This window comes from Macaca nemestrina, chromosome 2 (genome assembly GCF_043159975.1).
Source record: "Macaca nemestrina isolate mMacNem1 chromosome 2, mMacNem.hap1, whole genome shotgun sequence".
NCBI lineage: Eukaryota > Metazoa > Chordata > Mammalia > Primates > Cercopithecidae > Macaca > Macaca nemestrina.
In genome coordinates, this window is record NC_092126.1 from 95,782,160 (window position 1) to 95,809,944 (window position 27,785).

Genomic DNA, 27,785 nt, shown 5'->3' on the forward strand with positions numbered 1-27,785 from the left:
AGCACTTTGGGAGGCCATGGCGAGTGGATCACGAGGTCAAGAGATCAAGACCATCCTGGCCAACATGCTGAAACTCCGTCTCTACTAAAAATACAAAAATTAGCTGGTTGTGGTGGCATGCGCCTGTAGTCCCGGCTACTTGGCTACTCAGGAGGCTGAGGTAGGAGAATCGATTGAATCTGGGAGGCAGAGGTTGCAGTGAGCCGAGATCAGGCCACTCCACTCCAGCCTGCCAACAGAGTGAGACTATGTCTCAGAAAAAAAAAAAAAAAAAAAAAAAAAAAGGCTTAAAATACTACTTGGGCTGTTCATTCTGTTCCTGACAGTTTGAGCTTCAATTTGATCTTTACATAGTTACCTTGAGATTACTTCTTACCATATTCCACCAGAGCACTAGGGATCAACCCCTTCCTTCCCCCAATTTCTTCCTTTTGAAATTTGGGGCACAATTAAATAATGATACACAAAGTGTTCTCCAGATTGCTATTTCTTATGTTATCTTGAAATTTTAGAGGCATATAAATAAAAATTTCCAGGCCTCATTTGTAATCAAACTATTTGCAGATGAATAAAGTAGGCATGACCATATTTTTATTTCTAGACATAGCTTAAGAGCATGAGCACTATTGCCTGACAATCCAGAATCTGAATCCTGGCTTTGCCAAATTAGTGTGAGCCTCCATTTCTGCATCTATACAAAATGGGAATAATACCTACTTCAAGGGATTGATTGGAGTTAAATTACAGCATACAAGGAAAGAACTTGATACAGGACCTGAGTGCTCCATGAATGGACACAGTGCTCCATGAATGGTAGTAAGGTTTTGTCACTAAATATATCTCAAACTTCCTTTTAGGGTCACAAAGTAGGGTTTAGTCATAAGAATAAAAGATGACTTTTCAAGTATCTAGCTTTTTTTTTTTGAAGTTAGATGATTTATAATATAAAATTCCATGCTGGTTTTATAGATCATAAATATCCCCAAAGAAAGATTCTATTTGTGGTGCTGGATAAGCATTATATAATAAGAAAGGTCTACTGAAACTAGAAGATTGAGGATACACATGCAACGACCTGCCTAGTCATGCTAATCTCATTTAGATTTGTTCTTAATTTTTTTTTTAACCACAAACGTCTGTCGGTGAAGTGTGCTTTAATTCAGCAAAAATACAGCATTCAATACATATACATAACACAATATGTATACCAGGCTGCTTTTAAACAACGCCAAACCTTTAAGTCAAAGCCTTGTTCCAGTTGCTTGTATACTCCTTATGAGCTTGTCATCCACACACTTTTTTAACCCAGGTCAAGTTACTTCTACGGGTGTTTTTGATTGCAGAAATTTGGCAGTTAACAGTGAACAACTACCTTTTTATACAAATTATCTTCCCCTGAACCTGTCCAATTTAGCACACGACAAGACAGAATATCTCATCCATTCTCCTAGAAACACGGGCCCAGGCTGTACCAGGCTCAGGGGAGTTGCAATGCTTTCCAATCACTTAATGGGTGTGATCACGATTTCCCTAGCCCCGTCTCAGCCGTTTGCTAAACAAGAGGCCTGACTTGTGTTGAGACAAAAGCTCTGACAACTTGATGGAACCCAAACTGGGCCCTCTGGGGATTAACTTTCAGTCACATAAGCTCAGGACTGTGCGTATGCTTGTCGGGAGACTGGTGGACCAAGAAGCCAGACAGCCCGAAACAGACCTGCAACAGGAGGTAGAGACCGAGGAATCAGCCCCAAGCGGCAGACTCCGGAGACGGCCAGACCCACAGACACGACTTAATCCCACTCTCAGAAGGGGGAGGAGGGTGGCGGTGGACAGAAAGAGCGTCCGAGAACCCGGCACCTTTCCACGCTCCCTTCTTCCCGGACCCACAACCCAGTCTCCCACCCCCACTCGGAACCACGGCGGAGCGCGCCAGGCCCCCCTCAGTCTGCCCATCCCCTTTCGTCACGTCCGGGGGCAGGCCGGGGCGCCGGGGGCGGTCCCCGGTGGAGTCGGGGGGCTGGGCTGGGCGGGGCGGGGCGGGGCGGGGCGGGGCGGGGCGGGGCGGGGCGGGGGTGGGGTTGCGGGGGTGCTTCGGGTGACAACGGTCAATAATGAAGGTGGCTGCGACGCGGCGGCAGGCTCAGCTGCGCCGGGCGGGGGCGGCGCCGGGGCCGCGCCTGTAGGACTCAGGGCCGACGCCGCGGGATGGGGACGCGGCGCGGGGAGTGAGGCAGTGGCGGCGGCGGCGGTAAGCGGAACTTCGGCCCGAGGGGCTCGCCCGCTCCCGCCTCTGTCTTGTCCGCCTCCACCTGCAGCCCCGCGGCCCCCGCGCCCCGCGGGACCGGGACGGCGACGACGGGGGAATGTGGCGCTGGATCCGGCAGCAGCTGGTAGGTGCTCCCGTCCCTCCACTTCCGTTCGTCCGCCCCTGCGCGGCCTCTCGGCCCGGGGTGGCGGGGAAAGGCCGGCGGCGCCGAGCCGGGAGGCCAGGGCGCGGGCGCCCGGCTAGGCCGCAGCGGGGACGGGCGCGGGGCCCAGAGCCGGAGAAGCCCCGTGCGGCCCCCGCGCTCGTCTCGCCTCCAAGCCCGAGCCCCCGAGGCTGGCGCTTCTCCGTTACTTCCTCCCCCTTGCCGCTCCGGGGCGGCTGTGACCAGAGGAGGGAGTCCCGAGCGGAGTGGCGGTGCCCTCTGAGGAAACAGGGCGAGGGAGCTGAGCGAGAGTAGGTCTTGGGGAGATGAGAGAGGCGTGCGCTTCCTGCCTCGAACAATTTGGGACGTGTTTGGGTGAAGGGGAATCGAAGAACCTGTCTTCTGCCTCCTCTCGTCACGGACTTCTGGAAGCGTGTCACGATTCACAGCTGTGTTGATTCCCGAGGAGGAGGCTGTCGTAGGTAGTCTAACCCCCTCAGCGAGAGACGTTTCTCCCCAGGACCTGGAAAGGGGAAAGACTTCCAGCTCCTGGTCTAGCTTCGGAAACGACACGTATGATAGGTATGAACAATACGTACTGTCGTTTCCTTCCTACCTCGTCCTCACCCCACCCCGAGTGAAACTTTTCGAATGTGAACCTTACTTTTTTCCCGTTCTCCTCAAGGCAGTTTGAGCGAGACAGGTTTGGAAGGAACAGTTAACTCTCCAGTATTACTGGAACATCTGGACACCACCAACAAAAGATCTTAGAAAAGGGTGATTTGAGGCCTGTAAGAAGTGCCACCTTTCCCAGAATCAATTCAAAGAGAAAAATCTTTTCTGCCTCCTGGCAGCTACAGCGCAGAAAGTACAGCACTAAGGCAGCTGTGACAATTAGGACAGAAATTGCCCCTGGCTGAAGAAGCCTAACCTTATCTGTGTGATGAGGCCGGTTACTATTTAATTTCTAAATCGCATTAACTTAATGCTTCTACAAGTTAGTGTTTTCATTTACTAATTCTAAAGGCAGTGGTACAATTTAGTGAAACAAACTATTTTTGTGGGACGAAAGCATTGATACCTCTTTTCCCCTTCTGCTCTAGAAAAGCATTTTAACGTTAAGACCAAGAAATGTGGGGTTTCAGAGCCAGCCTTCTGTTACTTCGTTTTGCAGTGGGCATCATTCTCAAAAAAAAAAGATTTATAAATAAGAACTGACTCCCACTCCCTCCTCCAAATGTTGGCTCTCTATTTTTAGCATTGTAAATTCAGATATCCCAGATATATGCTTTATTAGGAAACCAAGCTAATGATGTCGTTATAATACCATCTTGTAATACTTTGGATTTGTTGCCGTAAGCTGTAGCACAGTAATTTTACTCAGGAAGTTAATTATTGCAGGTTTGATCTTATGCTTTTGATTTGCCAAAGCTTCGTGTATAGAGGGCTGATTTACCTCCTGGTGTTTTTGTGTCGTAGGGAGATCATTTTAAAGTGGTTCTCTTGAAGCTTTTTTAAAATATATTGAGACATCCTTTCGCACTGTTAGATATTTTTTAGCCAGAATAAAATCCTGGTTGTATAACCACGCTCATCTTCAAGACAGAAAATCTGGTAATGTTTTTTAAAATGGCTTCAAATGAACACAGCTGAAAGGAAGGGCGGGAAGTTGTGTGTGGTTATTTTACAAGGCAGCCGTCTTACAGGGGTGGTTAACGAGTTGAACAAGTTGCTGTGCATAAAAAATGCTATCTCTGACATTTAGTTGCTCACCTCACTGGTTTTAAGTTATCAGATCCTCTACATATGTAATCATACCTGGGCCAGCGTAGGACTTTGTGTCTCTGGTTAAATTTGTATGGTCACGTAAAGTAAACATCAAGGACACTGGATACAGAGTAAGGAAAGTATATTTTACTATCCCAGTCATAAACAGCTATTCTAGTTATTGCACCAGAAATTATTCAACCCAGGTGAAAGCTAGTTTAGATTATACTTCCATTGGCTTAATGGATTGAATCACCATGACTTTCAGCAATGGGTTTATTTTAAAATTCAGATAAATAGGACAAATTTGGGGAAATTGACAAGCAAATCCTAAGGACAGGTTGGAGTTATAAGCATATTTAATTCATTATATGAATCTCGATTTTCAACTAATGTTGTCTCAAAAAAGTTGTCCTTTTATTACAGAAACAACACCTATGCTCTAGTAATTTCTTTTTAATTAAAAAAAAGTGTGACTCCTTATGATGACAAAGTGTTTTCACTACTTGAGAAGATGGAAAAAACCAGAGGGTTGACAGGAGCTTGATCTTTTCTATTGGGAAAGTAGACTGAAAATGAAAAGATTGGAATATGCTTTTCTTTTTTGTTTTTGTTTTTTGGCACACAATGTTAAAGTTATTTTACACTAAGAAAATTCTCTTACGGTGTCTTTGTGGTACAGTTAGTATTATTCAAAGTGTACTCATTTTCAATAGCATATTTGATGTGTTAACTCATTAGAGATGACAATACCTTGATTGTAATTATGGAAATGCCATTAGCTACTCACTGTATTCTAATATTTAGACCTGTACGGTAGCCATTAGGCCCAAGTGGCCATTAAAATTAAAATTTGAACCACATGTGGCTATTAAAATTAAAATTAGAATTCATGTGTCTATTGGCTGCCATTGGCTACTATATTGGACTGTTAATATTTTTATTATCACAGAAAATTCTAGTGGACAGCACCAATTTAGGCTTTTAAATGAAAGTCTGTCAGTACACATTTGAATGTAATAAAGCACTTGCTGTGTGCTGGTATTAAAATATGCTGAATACTGGGGGTACAAATGTTGGTCAGGGTCACACTCTACATGAGTAGACATTGGGTACATGTTGCTGAACAAATAATAGATGAGGAAAGAAAGAGTGAATCTAGTGTTCTTTCTGTGTTTGGAAACAAAAGTGACAAAATTTAAGATTGGCTAGCCCAGAAAACAGTTAGAAAATAAGTAATTACACAAAACCAATATTACTAGGATAACTGTTTCTTAAATTGTTCCACAAATGTAAACCTTTTAGATTGTATTGGTGATGGTGGTAGGAGGCTGCTAAGATTGTCTTCTGATTAACTGAGAAAAATGAGAAGGTCTTAGTCTGAACTCACTCAACTTTCTGTTCTTTCTCACACTCACCAAACTTGCTTATATTGGTACTTAATTCTTCCCTTCTTTCCCACAATCACAAGGAAGATGCAACCCTCTTTTCCAAGATAACAATTCCACTTAAGCTCTTGATCCTCTTCTTTCATACTGCTGTCCGTACTCCATCAGTTATCGTTAGTGTGTTTCTTTTCTTTCTCTTTCTCTTTTCTCTTGTGAACATGTTCAGGCCTCTCTCTGCTACTTTTTCCTATACCTGTAACTGCCAAATTATTTTTAATTTTCTGAAAAACAGATCTATTCTATAAAACTATGCTGGCTGATATATTTGAAATGTGGCTGGTTTGAGTAGAGTTATTCTTACATATAAAATACACATTGGATTTCAAAAACAGTATTAAAAAATGTGAAACCTGGCTGGGCACGATGGCTCATGCCGAGACAGGCGGATCACCTGAAGTCAGGAGTTCAAGACCAGCCTGGCCAACATGGTGAAACCCTGTCTCTACTAAAAATCCAAAAATTTGCCTGGCATGGTGGTGGGCACCTGTAATCCCAGGTACTCAGGAGGCTGAAGCAGGAGAATCTCTTGAACCTGGGAGGCAAAGGTTGCAGTAAGCCAAGATCACTCCACTAGACTCCAGCCTGGGTGACAGAGGGAGATTCTGTCTCAAAAAAAAAAAAAAAAGAACTCTCATTTTTTTATTAGTTACATGTTGAAATACTATAATTCTTTGGATATATAGGTAAAGTAAAATAAATTTTTAGAATTTTATGTGTTTCTTTTTACTTTTTTTTAAGTGGTTAGAAATTTTAAAGTTACCTACGTGACTTGCATCTGTGACTCATGTTCTGTTTCTATTCGTGCTGCTATATAACATTAAAAGTGAATTTCTGTATCCTGGTAAGCATAGTGAGATCCCATCTCTAGGAAAGAAAAAAAATTAGCTGGGCATTGTGGTACTGACCTGTAGTCTCAGCTACTTGGAAGGTTGAGGTGGGAAGATACTTGAGCCAAGGAGTTTGAGGCTGCAGTGAGCCATGATCGTGCCACTGCACTCTAGCCTGGGTGACAGAGTGAGACCCTGTCTGAAAAGAATAGTGAGCTCCTGTTGTTACAGAACGCATTACGGAAGTCTAGATATCTCACTTACTAGACTAGACTAGGATAAGAACCATATCTTACTTGTGTTTATATTCCTTACACTCAAGACAGCAGTTGGCCCATTGTAGGTAAATGTTAGTTGAATGAATGAGTGAGTATCAAATCTAATTCAGCATCAGTTTGAAAATACCTGCTTTCTTTGCCTCTTTTCCAAGGAATGAATGAAGGAATTGAAAAAGGAAGCACTGGCCTATGGTGGTATTTTTTTTGTGGTTAAGTCTTAACCTCAATAATTAATGTTTAAGAACCTAGATCTGTGAATATGTGCTGCTTTATCTCAATTTTCAGACACACATTCTTAGATACCCACTTTTGCATTTGGTTAGGAAGAGGATAGAGCATTAGAGGAATCTCAGGTATTCCCAGCAACACTGAAGTAGGGACCTTGCTCCAGATCCTCTAAAGAGCCTTATGATTACCATTATTGTCATTAAATGTTTTCTAGACCTGTGCTATTCAACATAGTATCCACATATGGCTGTCAAAATGTAGGCACTTGAAATGTGTCTACTCTGAATTGAGATGTGTGTGAATGAAATACACAATGGATCTTGAAGACTTAGTTTGGAAAAAGGATGTAAAATATCTCATTCATTTTCTAATTGATTACATGTTGAAATTATATTGGGTTATATTAATACACATATATTGGGTTAAATATTAAATGTTACTTGTTTATTTTTACCTTTTTTTAAATGTGGAAACTAAGAAAATTAACATATGTGGCTTAGGTCATATTTCTGTTCGACAGCATTGTTTTAGATTATGGTAACAATATATAATGCCTGGCATAGGCAGATTCAAAGAAAGTTTTTGATTCTAAGGACTTTCTGATTTTACCCAGGCTTTTTTTCTGTGAGTTTTCTGTTGGCTGCTGTGGGGTTCTAGATTTAGCCATGCTGTTGATTCTTCATTTTGTTCCTACAGTTATCTGAGTGATCATTCTAAGCAAGAGAATATTCATGATTAGCTTAGTTTTTGCTAGAAATGTGCATTTTTTATTGTTTAATTTTAATTTTTTTATTCTTAAAAGGAAGTAAACGTGTATTTTTTTAAAATATCAAAATGAAACTCAAGATTTGAGTTTATAAACATAGTTGAAAGATTTTATTCTCAGGTATTCTTTATTTTGCTTTTCTTCCTGGAGTTTCTCTGTTATAAAATTTAGTATAAGAAAAACATTCTAGGCCAGGTGTGGTGGCTCAAACCTGTAACTTCAACACTTTGGGAGACACACCGGAGGATTGTTTTGGGCCAGGAGTTTAAGGCCAGACTGGGCAACATAGTGAGACCCTGTGTCTGCAAAAATTAAAAATTAGCTGGGCATGGTGGTGCCTGCCTTTAGTCCCAGCTACTTGGGAGACTGAGGCAGGAGTATCGCTTGAACACAGGAGTTCAAGGGGGCACTGAGCTATGATTGTGCCATTGCATTCCAGCCTGGATGACAGAGTGAGACTGTGTCTCTAAAAAATAAAAAAAGAAAGAAACAAAAACATTCTTAATTGGATATTTATATGGGAAATACTAGGAGACTTATTTTTGACAAGTTAGAAAATATATATGTAATTTTTTTTTAAATAAGGCCTCACTTTGTCTCCCAGGCTGGAGTGCAGTGGTGTGATCATAGCTCACTGCAACCCCAAACTCCTGGGCTCAAGTGATCCTCCTCCTCAGCCTCCTGAGAAGCTAGGACTTCAGGCATTTGCCGCCACACCCAGCTAATTAAAAAAAAAAAAATTTGTAGAGATGGGGTCTCACTATGTTGCCCAAGCTGGTCTCAAACTCCTGGCCTCAAGCAGTCCTCCTGTCTCAGCCTCCCAAAGTGCTGAGGTTACAGGTGTGAGCCACTGTGCCCAGACAATGTTTGTATTTAATTCTTTTGCATGTGTAGTTATAATGCATTTAGTAAACACTCACCTGTATTGGGAGTGACATGCATTGAATTTCTATTACTTCTTAGCACTTGGGAATGGCTCTGAGGGAACTGTTTGACTCTTGGGTGTGCGTAGGAGAAAACTAGAACACTAAAATTTTTTTGCTGACTGGCTCACTTAAAATTGTACAGTTTTTAATTTTCTTATTTTCTTATCCTATATATGGTATTGGCAAATTCTTTTGAATTTTTTTTTTTTTTTTTTTTTTGAGACAGTCTTGCTTTGTCGCCCAGGCTGGAGTGCAGTGGCGCAATCTTGGCTCACTGCAACCTCCACCCCCCAAGATTCAGGCGATTCTCCTGCCTCAGCCTCCTGAGTAGCTGGGATTATAGGCACATCCCACCACATCCAGCTGATTTTTTGTATTTTTAGTAGAGATGGGGTTTTGCCACGTTGGCCAGGCCAGTCTCGAACCCCGGACCTCAGGTGATCCACCCACTTTGGCCTCCCAGAGTGCTGGGATTACAGGTGTGAGCCATCCCACCAGGCCTTCCTTTGGAATTTTTAGGATGTAGTCTGTCCTCCTTAACATTAAGTTATAGCTTATGCAGATAATCATACTTGTTTCTCTTTAAAACTATTAGAGTATCCAAAATTTAGGTGAAATATCAAATTAAGGATATTAATTAGTTAAGCTGTGTCTGTCTCCACATTTTAATTGGAAGTGGAGTGCCCCTCAGGAAAGGAGGAAGAATAGGATGATATGCATAGGTATCAACCATTCATTCATTCCCCTACATTTTGGAAAAGTTAGGAACAGAAACAGAGGTTGTATATATGTAGCTTATTCCTACTGTGTGAAGCCGGTAGAGCTGGTACAGGTTATTTTTATTCTTTCTTTAAGCATTATATTACGGAAAATTTGAATCACATACAAAAGTAGAGAAAATGGTATAATGAGCCCCTTTATGGTATAAAGTTGGGCAAATGGCATAATTTATCCTTTACCCAACTTTTATAATTATCGGCACATGACCAAACTTGTTTTATCTATTCCCCCCACCCACTATCCTCACTCCCTTTAGTTATTTTGAAGCAAATCCCAGACATTATATAATTTTACCCATAAATATTTTTATATTTATCTCCAAAATTGCTTCTTCCTTTCTTTCCATTCTCAAATTCTTATTTTTATAAGTGTAGAAATTTTATGTCAGTTACATCAGTGATTATTAATATAAGTTCATGTAAAACTCTCCCCTTAACTTGATTTAATTCAGTTATATTGATAACAAAAGGTATATGCATAATATGTATTGCTAATAAATTTTTTAAGAATCTGTCAAATTCTAAGCAGAATATGTAGTTAGTCAGCTGCTCTTTTTCTGTGGATACATCTGTGGGGAGAAGAAATCACAGAAATACATGAATCCAAAAATGCTTTGCTTTAAAACATAATGTTGTGCACCATAAATATACAAAATTTCTGTCAATTTTTTAAAAAAATGCATTTTAAAAGGTGTTTTACTTATAACATGAATGCATTTAAGTGTTTGGGGAGCAAATCATATCTCCCTTTTTGTTGTTGCTAAAAGTGATATATCCAGAACCATTTCTCTCTTTTCTCTGCCACCACCCTCGACTAGCTTTCTCTTACCTAAATCATTGCAAAAGCTTCCTAGTTCATCTCATTGTTTCTCCCTTTCTGTCTTTGCAGTCTGGTTTCAGTATACCTACCAGAGTGATCTTGTTGAACAGGTTAGATCATATGATTCCTCTGCCTAAGATTTTCCAATTGCTTCCTCTTTTGTTCAGAGTAAAAGCCAAAGTCTCTGCTTGATCTGTATCCCCACCCCTACACTTCTTCCAATTCATTTCTCATCCTCATTCACTCTTCTCTCCCTCTTTGTTCACACTAGCCTATTGCATCCCAGGCATACTTCAGTTTTAGGATGTTTGTCCTGACTGTTACTACCTCTACCTGGAATGTTCTTCCTACAGACATCTGCTGGCTCCTTTGCTCCTTTCAAGTCTTTATTCAAATATTGCCTTATTCATGAGTGAACCTTTTTCCAGCCATTCAGTATAATGTTCTGACCCTCTCCAATACTTCCCCGTTGCCTTTCCTTGCTTGATTTCTCAGAAGTTAACACTGTTTAACCTACTCCAAAACTTACTTGTCTCGTTTATCTCAGGAAAGAAGGGATTTTGTCTGCTTTGGTTTTGTTCTCCATTTAACAAAAGCTATTTTTCAACTCTGCATCCCCTTTTAGGTGACACCATTTCTTTCTCATGCCATGAATTCACTCATTTTCTGTAAGTGAATTAATTTTCTGTGATAGCGTGTTTGTTGCTAGGTTTTGGAACTACCAAAATGAAGTAATCCTGCCCCAGCCAATCTTCTGGGGGGTTCTTCTTTTCTAATGTGTATTGGGATTGTTGCCAATTTTTTCCTGTTACAAAAAGTGTTACAATGACTATTATTGCTTGTTTATTAATTTATTTATTTTGAAGTGAAATACTAGAAGTGGAGTTGCTGGGTCATGGGTTATGTACATTATGACTGTTACTAAATATTGCCAAAGTATTTTCTAAAACAGAGTTCTCCTTTCCCTACATCTTGCTCAACACTTTGTTCTGTCAGACTTGAAAAAATGTACCAGTCTGATGGGTGTGAAACAGTGTCTCGTTTTGTTCTAATTTGCATTTTCTTGATTGCTAGTGAGATGCAGGTATCCTCAATTTCATTCATATGAATAGATTGCCCATTTTCCATTGGGTAGTTTGGCCTTTCCTTATTCTTGCTATAGCCTGGATGCTAATTTTTTGTTATATGTGTTGTAAATATCTTCTAGTCTGTCCCTTGTATTTAATTTTGTTTATGGTATCTTTTTTATACAGAAATTTTAAATTTATTTGTAGGTAAATTTATTAGGCATATGATTTCTGCTTGTTATGACATATTTGACAATTCCTTTCTTATACTAGGATCATAAAGCTGTTTTTCTAGCATAATCTTCAAATTGTTTTAAAATTTACTTTTTTAACATTTAGATCTTTAAAGATACCTGGAATCAATTTTTGTGCATGGAATAAGGTAGGGAATTTGTTTTCTCCCATATAGAATGTTGTGTCAATGCTGTTTATTGAATGAGGCATCCTTCCTCCACAAGTCTGTGTTGTTTGCCTTCTCTATCATAAATGACACATTTACGACACATACCAGCATTCTCTTTCACATACTCTTTGTCATATACCAGCATTCTCTTTCATATACCTTGGTCTCATTCTAGATTCTGTATTCCGTTTCATTCATTTGTTGGTACACAAATAATGCTCTGTCTTAATTATAGTATTTTAATGATAAGTCTTGGTATTTGGCAGGCAGAACCCCCACCTTCTTTTTTTTTTTTCTTTTTAGAATTATATTGACCTTTATTCTTCCATATGCCACTTACAGTGTTTGTCTAACTCCATGGAAAATCATTCTAGATTTTGATTAGCTTTCACCGAAGTTAAGTTTCTTCATATTTTTCCCTTTGATAATTATAAGCTATGGATTGTATTTTCATTTTTATTTATTTTTCTAGTTATGCCTATAGTCATTGAGCATCTCTATACATCTACAAATAACATAGGAATTTAGATTTTTTAACTCCAGTGTTCTTTCTCATCTTCCGCATTACAATTGCATAGTAGTTTAGTTCTATTTTTTTCTCTTTTACCAGCTTTATTGAGCTACAACTCACATACCATACAATTTACCCATTTAAAGTATATGATTCAATTTTTTTCTAGTGTATTCATAGGTTAGTGTAACCATCACCACACTCTAATTTTAGAACATTTTTTCTTACCAAAAAAAGCTACATACTCATTAACTCTCATTCCCCATGTTCCCAAACTTCAAGCCCCCAGCCTAAATCAACCACTTTCTGTTTCTAGATTTGCCTACTCTAAACATTTTATATAAATGTCATCATAACAATATGTGGTATTTTGTAACAGTGTTCTTTCACCTAGCATAATGTTTTCAAGATTCTTCTATGTTGTAGCATGTATCACTACTTCATTTCTTTTTATTGCCAAATAATACTCAATTTTATGGATATACTGTATTTTTTTATTCATCCGTCAATTCATGGACGTTTGGGTTGTTTCTGCCTTTTGGGTATTATCACCATTCATCTGTAAGTTGTTATGTAGATGTGTATTTTCATCTGGGCTTATACCTAAAGAGTAGACTTTTATTGGGTTGTATAGTAACTCTGTTTTTAACTTTGTGAGGAATTGCCAAAGTGCTTTTCAAACTATCTGGACCATTTTACATTCCCACTAGCAATGTATGAGGGTTCCAATGTCTTCATATCCTTGCCAACACTTACTTTTGTCTGTCTTTTTGATTATAGTCATCCTAGTGGGTATGAATAGTATCTTATTGTGATTTTGGTTTGTGCTTCCCTAATGACTAATGATGTCCAGTTTTTTTTATATATACCTGTTGGCCATTTGTATAGTATTTTTGGAGAAATGCCTATTCAGATATTTTGCTTTTTTTTTCTCTTTTTTTCTTTTGAGACGGAGTTTCACTCTTGTTGCCCATGCTGGAATGCAATGGTGCGATCTCGGCTCATGGCAACCTCCGCCTCCCAGATTCAAGTGATTCTCCTGCCTCAGCCTCCTGAGTAGCTGGGATTACAGGTGCGTACCACCAGGCCCAGCTAATTTTTTTTTTCTTTTTGTATTTTTAGTAGGGATGGGGTTTCTCCATGTTGGTCAGACTGGTCTTGAACTCCTAACCTCAGGTGATACGCCTGCCTCGGCCTCCCAAAGTGCTGGGATTACAGGTGTGAGCCACCGCGCCTGGCCGCTTATTTTTAATTGGGTTATTTCTTGTGTTTTTTAAAAAATTCTTGAGTTGTAAGACTTCTTTATATATTCCAGATATAAGACCTTTATGAGATATGTGATTTGCAAATATTTTCTCCCATAATGTGGGTTGTAGTCCTTCTTTTTAAACTCATTTTTTAACATTAATTTTTAATTAATATGGTTATTTTGATTTAGCACAAGGATTTAGTGGTATCTTTTACTCATTATTGTTTCTTGCATACCACCTCTTTCTTCTGGATTTAATTTTATTCTTGCTGAAATAACTTCTTTAGTCGTTTTTAAGCAAGGGTTCATGAGTGGTAATGTTTTTATTTCATAGTCACTATGGAATGCGAATTTAGCTAGATACAGAATTCTAGATTAATAGTTACTTTAGCTCTATATATTGGAGATACTGCTTACTTTCTGACATGTATAATTGCTGGTATGAAATATGCTTTTAATCTAATTGTCATTGCTTTGTTGGTAATATTTTTCACATTATTTTTAAGATTATCTCTTTGTCCTTGATATTTTGTAATTTTACTATGATAGATCCATTATGTTTTTTCATATTATTTTTCCTGCTCTGCATTTGCATGTGCTTTCAATCTGAAGTCTATACAGTTCAGAAAAATTTTTAGCCATTTTTTCTTTAAAATATTATTTCTCAGTCTTTAGTTTTCTCATTCTGGAACTCTTGCTTGACATATGTTGAAGCCTCTTAATTTGTCCTCTGTGGCTCTTTTCTTCTTCTCGGCTCATTTTCTATCTGCTGTTTTCAGCAGAAATTTTGTATTTCTAGCTTCAAGTCCACCAGTTCTCTTGGTTTTTACTGAAGAGTTTATCCTCTCTTCTGAATTTTTACTTAAGTGACAATTTCTCATTTTCAGCATCTATTATTGGACCTTGTTCATTTCTGTCTGCTTTTTCTGCATATGTGCCTGACTTGTTTCATAATTTTTCATTAAAAATATTATTCCATTATTCCTTTGGAGATCTTAAACATACTTATTTTAAAGGTACCCAGCTTTTTCCAGCCTTCTTTCAAAGGTGGAAGCAAGCCTGGACCCAAGCACAATACTACTAATTGAACCTGACTCTAGAACCCTGGTGCAAAGGGAATACTGCTGATTCTTACCCGGCTATTCTTATCCTATAGGAGTTGAACTTCAGACTGCTTATTTCCACACTGAGAGTCCCAGAGGCTCAGCCCCTGATGACAGAAATGATTATCTTATGTTAAGCTTGGCTAAGTATTAATTAAAAAAAATAAAATAAAAAGACTATCTGTCTTTGCTTTTGTGAAGTAAAGGGAACAGTTCAAAATGTAGACCTTTCCAAAGCCAATAGCCAATTAATGCCACAGCCAGTACTTGAACCTAGAGAGTTTTTCCAGGGAGTTTAGTAGTTTGGAATAGAATTAGCTGTAGTGGGAAGAATGAAATAGCAGTAGCTTCCACCGTTATCTCTTAAATCTGCCTGAAAGTGAGATAAGAGTACAGAATGCATTAGGGGAAGGAATGTCTAGCAGTGGTATTCTGGAGATGGTGGTAACAAGTTAGTAGAGGAAAAAGAAAAAGAATAATCAAGAGTTTCTGTAGTCCAGCCATGGCCATTCTCAATGTGAAATATATTTTATTAGTTAGGCCTGGCTTATATCTTAATGTATGTCTCCTCTTACAAATGTTGTATAGTGTAAATGGCAATGTGTACATTGATTTTAAATAGCGTGGCAAATTATTTTTTAGAGTTTTTGAAAGTTTTTAATTCCTTGGGAGCTCAAAAATTATTTTGATGTTTGAGAAATTTGTGACCTTGAAATAGAAATTAGAAATGCAGCAAAGAGATAAAGTGGTTGCCCATTTTTAATAATAGCTTTTATCATATCCATAAGGAAATTATGCCATACTTTTAAATCTATTCAGATTATATTTTATAATCTGTAGGAAAATAAGTGAGTCATGTATAATTTAATGCTATTTTAGTCAAAACTGTACTCATTCTACATGATATTTTACTTTTTGTGCTTATTAAAAGGGCTTTTAAAAAAAATGAATTCTATTCAGGGGAGGGGCGTGGTTTTCTCATTTTGGTGTTTCCATAGTTCCAAGCATATTACCTTGCTCATGGTATTTATAAATTGAATTATAAGATGAAATACTAAGTGGCTTGATACTTCAGAATGATCAAACATTTTAACTTAAATTTGGTACAGAGCCTAGCAGAGTAGCAAACACATTTTTCTTTATAAGTGTTACACATTGGTATTGTAAGATTTTGCTTTGAAGAGTCTTCTGAAATGAGTGTAATGGGCAGGTAAAGCTTGAGCACAATATAGTAAGTTCAAATCTTAATCATGTTACCTCGAAAATTGTTTCTTCACTGTATCACCTCCTGAACTACAAGAGGAATGTAGATATTCTTGCTTATCTTAGCCCTACACTGTGCTCTTTAATGTACAGTAAGTTCAGAAACAGTGAGAATGAGCCTGATTGTTTACTGTGGAGAGACTGTAAAGTAGTTCTGTACTCTTGTGTTTTCCTGTTGAACTTCCAAAGTGTTGTAAAGGAATTGGTTTCTAACTTGGATATGTAGGAGACCCTCATACTTTGTGGATCCAAATCTTTATGCAAAGTTAAAAGGAATTGATGCAGTGCTAACCTGCCCATGTTGATCAACATTTTTTTTCCAGCATGTATTTGTAGTATTTTTTTAAAAAGAGGGAAAAGCTGAAGTATCTTAGGAATTTAATATGAGAAAGGGAAAGTCAAAATTTCTAAAGAATACTTTTAACAGTTTTTTTTTAGTTGGTAGTCTCCCAGGCCATGGGTTTCGTAATGATGATGTTTCATGTAGATTGAGATAAAGCTCTCAGTGGTCTATGGCAAAAAGAGAAAAATGAGGTCAGTGTAATCTGTTTGTTTGCATAAATTTATAGATGTGCTTGTTTTTGAGTAATTTTTTTAACATTTTAAATATAAACTTTATTTTAGAATGGTTTTTGGTTAACAAAAAAGTTGCAAATATAGTAGAGAGGATTCCTGTACCCTCTTCTCCCACCCAGTTTCTCTTACTGTTAACATCTTATATTACTATGCTGTGTTTGTTATACCAATATTGATGTGTTATTTTACTCCATACTTTATTTGAATTTTATTAGTTTTTTTCCTAATTTCCCTTTTCTGGTTTAGTTTCTCAGACTTTTTAAAGTCTTAGATTGTTTCCTTTGCTTTCTTTTTTCTTAATATTTTTGGTTGGAAAAATAAAAAGTTGGCAACCCTATGCCAGTTTCCTAATTAAAAAAGTTTTACCGATCTGTAAAATCCAGAACTGTTCCCTCCTATAGGAGATTAAAAAAATAGAAATCCAAAACTCTGAGAACCAGTGCCTTTGGTTGTTAGAAGTCAGTGTGATAACCATTAACAATTAAAGACTCTCTAAGTTTCCTAATTACATTTTATTTATATTCTGTTTTATCTATTTTAATTATTTTATTTTATTTTATTGAGATGGAGTTTTGCTCTGTCGCCCAGGCGGGAGTGCAATGGTGCCATCTCTGCTTGCTGCAACCTCTGCCTCCTGGGTTCAAGTGATTCTCCTGCCTCAGCCTCCCAAGTAACTGGGACTACAGGCACGCCACCACACCTGGCTAATTTTTGTATTTTTAGTAGAGACAGGGTTATGCCATGTTGGCCAGGCCATTCTTGAACTCCTGGCCTCAAGTGATCTGCCTGCCTCGGCTTCCCAAAGTGCTGGGATTATAGGTGTGAGCCACCACTCCCTGCCCGCTCTGTACACTAATAGGCAATTCTGTACACATCCTTTGCTTGAACTGTCACCATTTTGCTTGCTGGGTTCCAGTATCAAGTCCAGCCCTCTTTTCTAAGCTCTAAACAAGTATATCCAGTTGCTTACCAGATTGTTAGATATCCATGCTAGTTGTCTCACATTTGAAACAGAAAACAATTCTGATTTGATCTTAAGTATTTGAGATGAAATAGCTTAAGGCATAAATCACTAAGATTTCATCAATTCCATATGGGCAGGGACTAAGTCATGTGTTTCTTTCATCATCATTAGTCCTTAGCACACTACAAAGCACATAGTAAGTATTCAGTAAGTATTCTTTGATTGGTTTCTAAAGTACATTTAAAAAAAATTGAATACAGGAAGATATTAGAAGGCAAGAATTGCAGATCAGCAGTAGAATTTTCATAGTTATTATACAGGGTAAATGAGCTGCTTTTTGAAATAACTGAAAATAAGCTAAAATTCTTTTGTTTTCTAAAAATACATTTTCAGCCAGTCACGGTGGCTCACGCACTTTGGGAAGCCGAGGCAGGCAGATCACTTGAGATCAGGAGTTCAAGACCAGCCTGGCCAACATGGTGAAACCCCGTCTCTATTAAAAATATAAAAGATAGCTGGGCATCGTGGTGGGTGCCTGTAATCCCAGCTACTCAGGAGGCTGAGACAGGAGAATTGCTTGAACCCAGGAGGCGGAGGTTGCAGTGAGCCGAGATGGCGCCACTACACTCCAGCCTGAGCGATGGAACAAGACTCCACCTCAAAATAAATAAATAAATAAATAAATAAATAAATTTTTCAGAATTATGTTAGTGTGATCCAGTGATGCTAAATAATCATTTCTCTACTTAAAGTTTAATTTTCATGGCATTAGTTTAGGATTTACTGAGTCTTTTTTTTACTTTTTTCCCTGTGTAGGCATGCTTTACTTTCTTTTGAAGCATGTTTCCCAGGTTCTTGATAACACATTTCTGACATATAAAATTAATTAGACAATTGTGTATCTTCCTCTTACCCTACTTTTTTCTACCTTTGTTTCTATTCTTATCTAAATAAATAGGATTCCCCTAGCATCTTTATTCTTTGACCTCAGTATGTTTTTTGTGCTGTTACTGTTGAGAATATTTTTACCTATACTTTAATCCTATTTTTAAATCTGTAGTTGGAAATATTTGTTGTACAGTAGTTTCCTGGTATGAATACTGTCTGTACTGCTCATGTGAGATAAGCAGCACCTTCTAACTTAAGAGATAGTGAATACTTGTGGTGTAACTTACATTTTAGCATCCAAGTACATAGTTGATTCTCAACACTGTCAGACATATTTCCCCTGTTCCTATCAAATATTTTATAAATATTTCTTCCTTTTTTAATCCTGAAATAAAATTTAAATAACTTGCTTATACAAGTAATTTTTTTTAAATCCACATTACCAACCTAATTGTCATATGAAGGAAAAATAAATGAATACATTTATATTAAATAAAATCTATTTCAGTATGTAAACAATCATGACTACACTAGACATAATGAATAATCAGATGCTGAAGTCATTGTGAATGCTGTGGCTCTAAAATATACTGCTAAAAATATATTGTTATGGTGACTCATAACATTTTCACTAGTGATGTGATTTTCTGAAACAGTAAACACTACTTCATAAAAGTTCTGTCAAAAAGTATAATCTTTCTTCAATTTACCTGGTAATTGCATTCCTGGGAAATTCATAAATCCATATAAAATTGTTTTGTTTATGTTTAAATAGAAGGTTTGGATTATTTCAAAGGGATTTTTGCAAACATGGCATCTGGAAATTGTGATGCTCGTAGGACAGTTCTTCATTGGCAAGACTCTGCAATCCATTGTAGAATGTCTTAATACTTTTGCCTCATCCACCCAGTAACTAAATGCCACTAGCACCCCCCAGTCATTGTGAAAATCAATACCAACCTTATTTCTGAAAAGTTCCCTAGAAGTCCACCTTCCTTCCTTTGGCTCATACCCCAAAAAGGAGTTTTGACTTTGAGGCATACACCTTTTAACTATAATAGAACTAGTACATACAGTTTGATATATGAGAATAGGGAAACACACTTAAGCAACCAATCAGAAAATGATAGGTGGATTGAAGAGCTTGTAGAACACTAAGTGTATATGATTATTTGGGAACATTACTTCAGTGATATTATTATTTTGGTTGGTTTGTCCAATTTAAATTCTTTATATTACATTGTAAGTATCTGATAACAGGAACAGCATATACTTTCATTATATGTAAGAGCATTATGTATTTTGAGAAACATTAAAAATGTTTATAATTATGAGAAGATGAAAAGTAGGACAACTAGATTGTGGTGAGACTGGTACAAGGTAGTTGGTTTTTGTTGTTGCTGCTGCTATTTATTTAGTAATGGTTTCTTGGTCTAGGCATTACTGAAAACAGGTTTCCAGCATGTAAAATTAATAGCAAAATTACATATCTTCCATTCACCTTTTTTCTACTTTTTTAAACTTTTTTTTGTGTTAATTCTTGTCTAAATAACCAAATAGGATTCACTCAGGACATCTTTTTTTTACTTCAATGTATTTTTTAATGTTGTTTAGAATTTTGTGGTGTACGTTTGTGACTGGTATGTTTTTTAAATAGTAAACTTTGAAGATATTGTGAAAAAGATATGTTTATTCATTGACTGCGTCTCCAGCCTCTTTGCAGAGCTGTAGCCAGCTATTGCTGATATACCAAGGAGGATTTAGAAAGCCATTTTCATGGCCATTTTTGTTTGTGATTATTGGGGGAGAAGGAGGAAGCTCAGAAGTGTTTTAGATATGAGTGAAAATGTATTTTTACCCATTTATCTCCAATCTGGATACTGCAGCTATAAAATTTACTAGTTTCACTCCTTATCCAGACAATGGTTAACTGGATAGGCAAATTAAAGAACTCAAATTTAGTGTTCTTGGTTATAGAAACCTTAGATTCTCCCTTACTGAAACCTGTGATCTTTACATTTGATCTAAACTAAAACAACCTTACACATTTATTTTTATCATAAATACCCCCTATGTTTCCATGCATGGAAACTACCAGTCCAGCATATAAGGGATATTTACTATCATGGTTGAATTATGGCCAAATAGGACTTGCCTGATGCAGAAAATCCATAGTGAAGTCCCAAATGGATGAAGTTGATTTTTAAAAATTATGTGAAATATACATAATATAAAATTTACCATTTTAACCATTTTTAAGTATACAGTTCTGTGGCATTCAGTGTATTCACATTGTTATATAATCATTACCACCATCCATCTCTTGAACTTTTTTATCTTCCCAACCTGAAACTCTGTACTCATAAACTTGCTATTCTCTTCCTTACTCAACCCATGACAACCACTTTCTGCTTCTGTCTTATAAATTTAACTACTCTTATTCCTTATATAAGAGGAATCATATGATATTTGTCATTTTGTGACTGGCTTATTTCACTTAGCATAATGTCCTTCAGGTTGATCCATATTGCAGCATGTGCCAACATTTTCTTCCTTTTGAATGCTGTATAATATTTCATTGCCTGTATAATACCGCATTTTGTTTATTCATTCATCAGTAGATGAATGCTTGAGTTGCTTCCACCTTTTGACTTTTGTGAATAATGCTGCTACGGACATGGGTGTAGAAATATTCTTTGAGCTCCTTCTTTCACTTCTCTGAAGTATATACCCAGAAGTAGAATTGCTGGATCTTATGTTAATTCTGTTTTTAATTTTTTGAGAAACTGCCATACCATTTTCCATGGTAGCTTCACCATTTTAGATTCCCCCCAGCAATGCACAAGGGTCCCAGTTTCTCCATATTTTTGCCAATAGTTTTTTTCTGTTTTGTGGGGTTTTTTGGTTTTTTTGTTTTGATTTGTCTTTGTAATTACTATCTTAATGGATGTGAAGTGTTATATCCTTGTGGTTTTGATTTGTATTCCCCTAATGGAAGTTGATTTCTTTGACATTCAGGAATGGATCCCCACCAACTGTAAAACTGTAATAAATAGCTTTGAGAAGAATAAGACATTTCTAGGAACACCAGAATAAAAAGTTTCCTGCTAGCCCTTCTTATACTAGTAATGGTATATTTCACTCTACAGTATCACTTTTACGTTTTTTCCATTTCCAAATTAAATAACATAAAAGTTAAATTCAGTTTGGTAGACATTTGTTTATTATTTTTATTTTTTATTTTTTGAAGCAGGGTCTTACTCTGCTGCCCAGGCTGGAGTGCAGTGGCGTGATTATGCCTCATTGCAACCTTCACCTCCTGGGCCCAAGTGACCCTCCTGCCTCAGTCTCTTGAATAGCCGGGACAATAGACACATGCTACCACACCCGGCTAATTTTTCTACTTATTTGTAAAGACAGAGTATTCCCATGTTGCCCAGGCTGTTCTCGAACTCCTGGCTTAAGTGATCCGCCTGCCTTGGCCTCCCAAAGTTGTGGGATTACATGTGTGAGCCACCATGCCTGGCTGACATTTTAGTGATATTTTATATTTATGTATTTATTCATTCATTTATTTTGAGATGAGTTTTGCTCTTGTCACCCAGGCTGGAGTGCAGTGGTGCAATCTTGGCTCACTTGCTACCTCCGCCTCCCAGGTTTAAGCAATTCTCCTGCCTCAGCCTTGCAAGTAGCTGGGATTACAGGCATGCACCACCACACCTGGCTAATTTTTTGTGTTTTTAGTAAAGATGGGGTTTTACCATGTTGGACAGGCTGGTCTCGAACTCCTGACCTCAGGTGATTTTTCCACCTCAGCCTCCCAAAGTGCTGAGATTACAGGCGTGAGCCACCATGCCCGGCCTTTAGTGATGTTTTAAAACCAAACTTAGAATGTGAAAACTAGAGAATTTAATCCATTGAGTAAATACTCTTTAAATAATTAATTTGTGTCAGACATCTGACACAATCTGAGCACAGTGGCTCACACCCGTAATCCCAGCACTTTGGGAGGTTGAGGAAGGAGGATTGCTTGATCCCAGGAGGTTGGGACCAGTCTGGGCAACACAGTGAGACCCATATTTACAAAAAATTTAAAAAGTTAGCTGGGCGTGGTGGTATGTATCTGTAGTCCCAGCTAGTCAGAAGGCTGAAATGAGAAGGATCGCTTGAGCCTGGGAAGTCGAGGCTGCAGTGAGCCGTGAATACACCACTAGCACTTCAGCCTGGGTGACAGAGCAAGACCTGATCTCAAAAGAATCTTACAGTCTAGAGGGGGAGATAGTTACAGAGATAAGTAATTACAATTGAGTGTAATGAAATGAAATCTATACTGGGACTGTATAAAAGGTTTGGTGAGAGTAGTACATAACACATGCCTGCCTTTGTCTCTGGGGAATGAGGGGCATCAGCTAAAGCTCCATTGAGAAGGAAACTCTTAAGCTGAAAAATGAAGGATGAGTAGGCTTTTGCTGGAGCCAACGTTGGAATAGGAAATCAAGTTTGGGAAGTAATGTTATAACAAAGAAATGAGCAACCTTTAGTAAAACTTTGGCAAATGATTTGAGAGTTTTTGAGTTATCTTTCGTTAAGATTACACTAGATTTTATATCCTACAACTTGAAAAATCCAGTCCCAACTCACCCCTGCACTAAGCTGGAGCTCTTGGAAGACCAGACTGGTCTGATAGATGGCAAACTAACTTAAATCCTGAAGTGAAAGTTATGTAATACAAAGCAAAAAGCTAAGATAAATTACAACTGTTTACATTGTGGGTGTTTTAAGCTTTTCTCTGTCACCTTACTCTGGTCTGTTAACTGTGTCACATTATCTTGCCCTAATGGTACCTTTATATAGGTATATGTTACTGAATAGGTATGTTTTATTGAAAGTTTATGTCTAGGAAACAGTAATTCACAATTAACTTTGTAGGTTTCAGTAAAAGACGTTAAATAATTCCTCCCCAGAAGCATTGGTATTTTTTTTCCCTAGGCATTTTCATGTGCCTGTATACTTTGAAACATATAGCCAACAAAAATCACTTTCTGTCATGCATGCGATCTAAATAAAATTCTGTTCGTTTGTTTTAATAACCTAATGGTATTACAGTTTTGACCCTGAAGCTGCTTTTTGTTTTTGTTGTTTTGAGGTCTTTTGTTTGTTTTGATGCTTTTTCTTTCTGTCATAGAGCAAATAGATCATATGTAGGAATGCTAGAAAGCGCTGTGAACTCTAAGGATGATGTTTTCTTAGTTATATTAAAGAAGTATGACTAATTAAATTATTCATAACTGTAGTTTTAGTCTCTTCTTAGCTCTTTTATTTGTAATGCTTACAAAATCTTTGGGATTTTAAGATAATGAAGAGGCTAATATACTTGGCCTACAATTGAAAATGTTGAGATTCATTCCTAAGTATTGTTTTATGCCAGAGACCTCCTCCTAAAATTCATATAGCTGTTTGCTGGTTTGATTTCTCCAGGTCTCATTCAGTTTGGTTACAAGAGGAGTCTCGTTCAAATCAATCCTGTCTTCTGTATTAACAGTTCTTCCCCTATCCGCCATCATGAGACTTTTCCCCTTTTAAATATTCCCCACAATTTTTTTTTTTTTAGTACCTATGGCTTTAACCTATGCTCACAAATCCAGTAAGAAAAAAAAGAGATTTTGAATTTCATAATTTTTAAGACTATAATAGCTTTCATAGTTTAAATTTGTGTGCCTACAATACCTAAACTCTACTTTTTAGTAGACATTAACATTAAACCATGGTAGTTGGAATAGCATTAATCTATCTCAGTTCCTTTGCCCGGGACAAGATAAAATCAGAGAAGAAAGGAGCAGGCAAGCATCAAGGGGTTGAGGGTGTGAATGAGTAACCTAGGATAACAAGAGAAAATGTATTATGTGCCAAAGGTTTCTGAACCTTGGCATGTAGCCTTGACCTAGTGATTAGGGAGTTCAAATTATATTTCCTCTCTAGTGTCATAGAATTGCTGACAATGCTTACTAGAAATAGTGTGAAAATATGCTTGAACTTCGTACTAAACATGTAGTTACACAGATAATTTTGTTAATAGCTTGTTTTGATTCCTGTTAAAGAAGATAAAGGTATCACTGAAACATAAAGATTCTCTTGAGGTAGTTTTAAATGTAGAATTTCAAGCTAGAGAACTAATTACAAAGCACGATTTTAAGTTAAGTACTTTTAAGCTTCTTTTCATCATGCACAGCTCATGAAACCTATGTACACGCTTATCAGAAAAATGCACATATATGCAAATTTACACACAATTTAAGGGATTCAGAGACCTGAAGCCCATTTATCGATCCTGCTCTAAATCACTTTCTTCATTTTTGGATAGTTTTGTTCTTTTATTTTTATTTAGGTTGTGGCTAGTTTAATTTGTTGCAGCAAAGTTGATATTAAATATTAATAAACTGAAGTTATAGGTTTAATTTCCGTAAGGGACATTTGGCCATATTTATACAATAGACACATATATTAAATTTAACTGTTTTGCGTATGAAAGAAAATAACACCCGTACATCCCCACAAATGCATGCCATTGACTATAATATGATTAGATGAGATTATGTGAATTAATGAAAAACCTCAGAATGCATAAGTAGATACTGTATCATCATTGGAAATACAGAAAAGTTTGTCATTCTCCTTTTAGATTTGTCATCTTATTTTTAATTGGAATATAGAAATGCTCTATAGGATTTTTAAAATTCGGTTTAATGTATAATATATATTTCTTTTGGTTTTTTTTTTGAGACAGAGTCTTGCTCTGTTGCCAGCCTGGAGCGCAGTGGCACAATATCGGCTCACTGCAACCTCCACCTCCCGGGTTGAAGCGATTCCCCTGCCTCAGCCTCCCAAATAGCTGGGACTACAGGCGCCCACCACCACACCCAGCTAATTTTTAAATTTTTAGTAGAGATGGGTTTTCACCATGTTGGCCAGGACGGTCTCACTCTCCTGATCTCGTGATCCGCCCGTCTCGGCGCCCCAAAGTGCTGGGATTACAGGCGTGAGCCACCGCGCCCAGCCAGGGGGAACATTTTAATATATCCCTTTGAAATAATTATAGAACCTTCAGGAGTTCCAGAATTTTAGTATGTGGTCATTGGTTCTTATCCATCCAGTAGAGATAAATGGGAAATGATGAGCATTTGCTTCATGTAAATTATGTGCATTTATATGTTAATAGAAATTCTAGTCATAACTGAGGTATTGCTGTAGTTATCTTGCTGTTACTTTGGGTCCTTTGGTTTTTGTTTCTTAACTTTAGATGTACATAAATTCCAGTCTTGGTGAGAATTTAGCAAAAAATTAAAATTCTCTTTAAGTGGTTCTCAGTCTCAGTTTTCTTGACATCTTAAAGATTTATGTATTGTTTGAGGCCCTGAAATGTACTTTCTTTTTTAAAAAAATCCCAGAAGCTATAAATCAGTGTTTAAATTAGTGTTAAAGAGAAGTAATAACATGTTAGTAACATTTTACCTGTTTTAATAGGCTCTTAAACAGGTGTCCATCTGAATCTGTTGAGTTGAGCTGAAAGCAGAGTGATGCTGGAGAGAAAGATGGCAGAAAGCATATGAAGAGGCAGGAGCTAGTGTATGGGGGGAGATGTTAACATGTTTACAAAGCAGATGCTGAATAAATATGCCTCCCTGCAGTCTAATGCTCCAGATACCTGTTTATAGGTAAACTCCCTGTGAACCTCTTTTGAGAAATACAGTCCAAGACTAAAGGAGTAGCCTTGAAACTATTTGTTCATTCATTTGTTCACTTATTCATGTATTTGTCAAATTGTGAAAAATTTTAAAGACACTTTATGAGGAAAATAAATATTTCTGCCACCATATTTTTTCATTGAAGAGACCTATTTTGAAATCAGACACATAATGCCACTTTCACATCTACAAAGTGTGTTCATCACTATTGCAAAGTGTTGCAAAAGCAGGGTAGAAAAATCTTAGGACTTTAAATAGTCTGAACAGATAAACATGTTTGTTATGATGCATACAAATGCATTTGTACAGTCCTGTACTAGCTGTTTCTGAGATCACAGAATAAAAGTTTAAAACCAAGAATAATAACAGTTGAATACCATACATAACACTTAATATTCCAATGAACTAAGCAAAATATCCCTCTAGCTTACATGGGATCTCCCACTGTCTGTGTATGTCTGTGCTTAATGGAAATGTTACAGGGATGCTAAGCATTGAATGGCAGCCAGAGTACTTTCTTAGTAGGTTACTAAATTAGAGCCTTTACTAATATCTAAAAATGGATTATCGTAGCTTATGAATACCAAGTTTTATAGCCCATGACCACTATTAAAAAAAAAAAAAAAAAGAAACCTAAGGAATTTTGAATCATTTGCCTGTTAGAACCAAAGAAAGAAAGTCTTTCATTTGTATATTGCTTTCAGCCTATCAGTGGGTTCCCAGGATCTGCCAGAAGAGTCTGTTGTTTTTTTTTTTCCTCTAATTTTTCAAACCCCTAGACAGTATGTCGAATGTTAAAGTTGTCTTGAAGATTCACTTGCAACTGTGGAAGATAGTACAGTCCTCTGAGGATAAAGTTTCAGTATTCTTGTCACCCGTGGAATCTTTTCTACTGGAGATGATTACTAATATGCCTTGACAGATGGTCTTCTAAATTTGAGGTCAGGATATGAGTTCCTGAAGGCCAGGAATTACAGCGTATTCATATCTATATTTCAGTAAGTCAATTGATACTATAATGGCACCAATAAGTAATTGTGTGGAATGAGTCTGGGCAAGATCCTACCTAACGTACTGTAAGTCATCTGGGAACAAAGCTCTTTGCAACCAAGTCAGTCTGGTGATGGGAAAAGTGAAATAAATATAAACCTTTGCCATCAGATGTGGTAGGTGTTTACTGGGCTGTAGCTACACAGGACTTCCACATCACTTGAGTAGAAATCCATCCACAGAAATGAAAGGGAAGGAATGCAGTAGGGATAGAAAACTTGTCCTCAAATACTTCTATAGGTCTTCCATGAGATTTTTTTTTTCAATATAGGAGTATTTCTGACAGAGAATGAACTGTTTTACATTACTAACGGCATTACCTAGTTAAGTTTCTATCTGGAGATAATGTACCTGTTTACCTGTGAAAGAAAAAAATAGGTGGCATAGCTCTTCTAATTAAATAGATTGAGTCTGTATGCATTTTAAGGGCAATAGTAATGTATGTAATCTGACCAGTTAAATAAAGCTAACAGTAAAGTATCATAACTAACCTGGTTGACTAGTATTTCTTTTTCTCTTGCTTGGCTGGTCTTAGGGTTTTGACCCACCACATCAGAGTGACACAAGAACCATCTACGTAGCCAACAGGTTTCCTCAGAATGGCCTTTACACACCTCAGAAATTTATAGATAACCGAATCATTTCATCTAAGGTAAGAATTAAGTTTTTATTGTTAGGCCATGTGCAGTGACTCATACCCATAATGCCAGCACTTTGGGAGG

At 37.4% G+C, this 27,785-nt stretch overlaps 1 protein-coding gene across 8 annotated transcripts in view; it reads left to right on the forward strand.

Annotated features, from left to right (window-relative positions):
- The first annotated feature begins 2,106 nt into the window (after window positions 1–2,106).
- The window catches only part of LOC105480101 (ATPase phospholipid transporting 11B (putative)), a 137,333-nt gene continuing 111,654 nt past the window's right edge, over window positions 2,107–27,785 (forward strand). For 2 of the 8 annotated variants that reach the window (XM_024792433.2, XM_011738544.3), the window contains exons 1-2: window positions 2,159–2,390; window positions 27,599–27,715. In XM_024792433.2, coding sequence (XP_024648201.2) covers window positions 2,364–2,390; window positions 27,599–27,715 — 144 coding nt within the window. In that variant the 5' untranslated portion in view covers window positions 2,159–2,363. Of the gene's footprint in view, window positions 2,391–2,616; window positions 2,991–27,598; window positions 27,716–27,785 lie in introns of those variants that run through there. The other 6 variants (XM_011738540.3, XM_024792434.2, XM_011738539.3 and 3 more) reach the window with 5 other exon arrangements.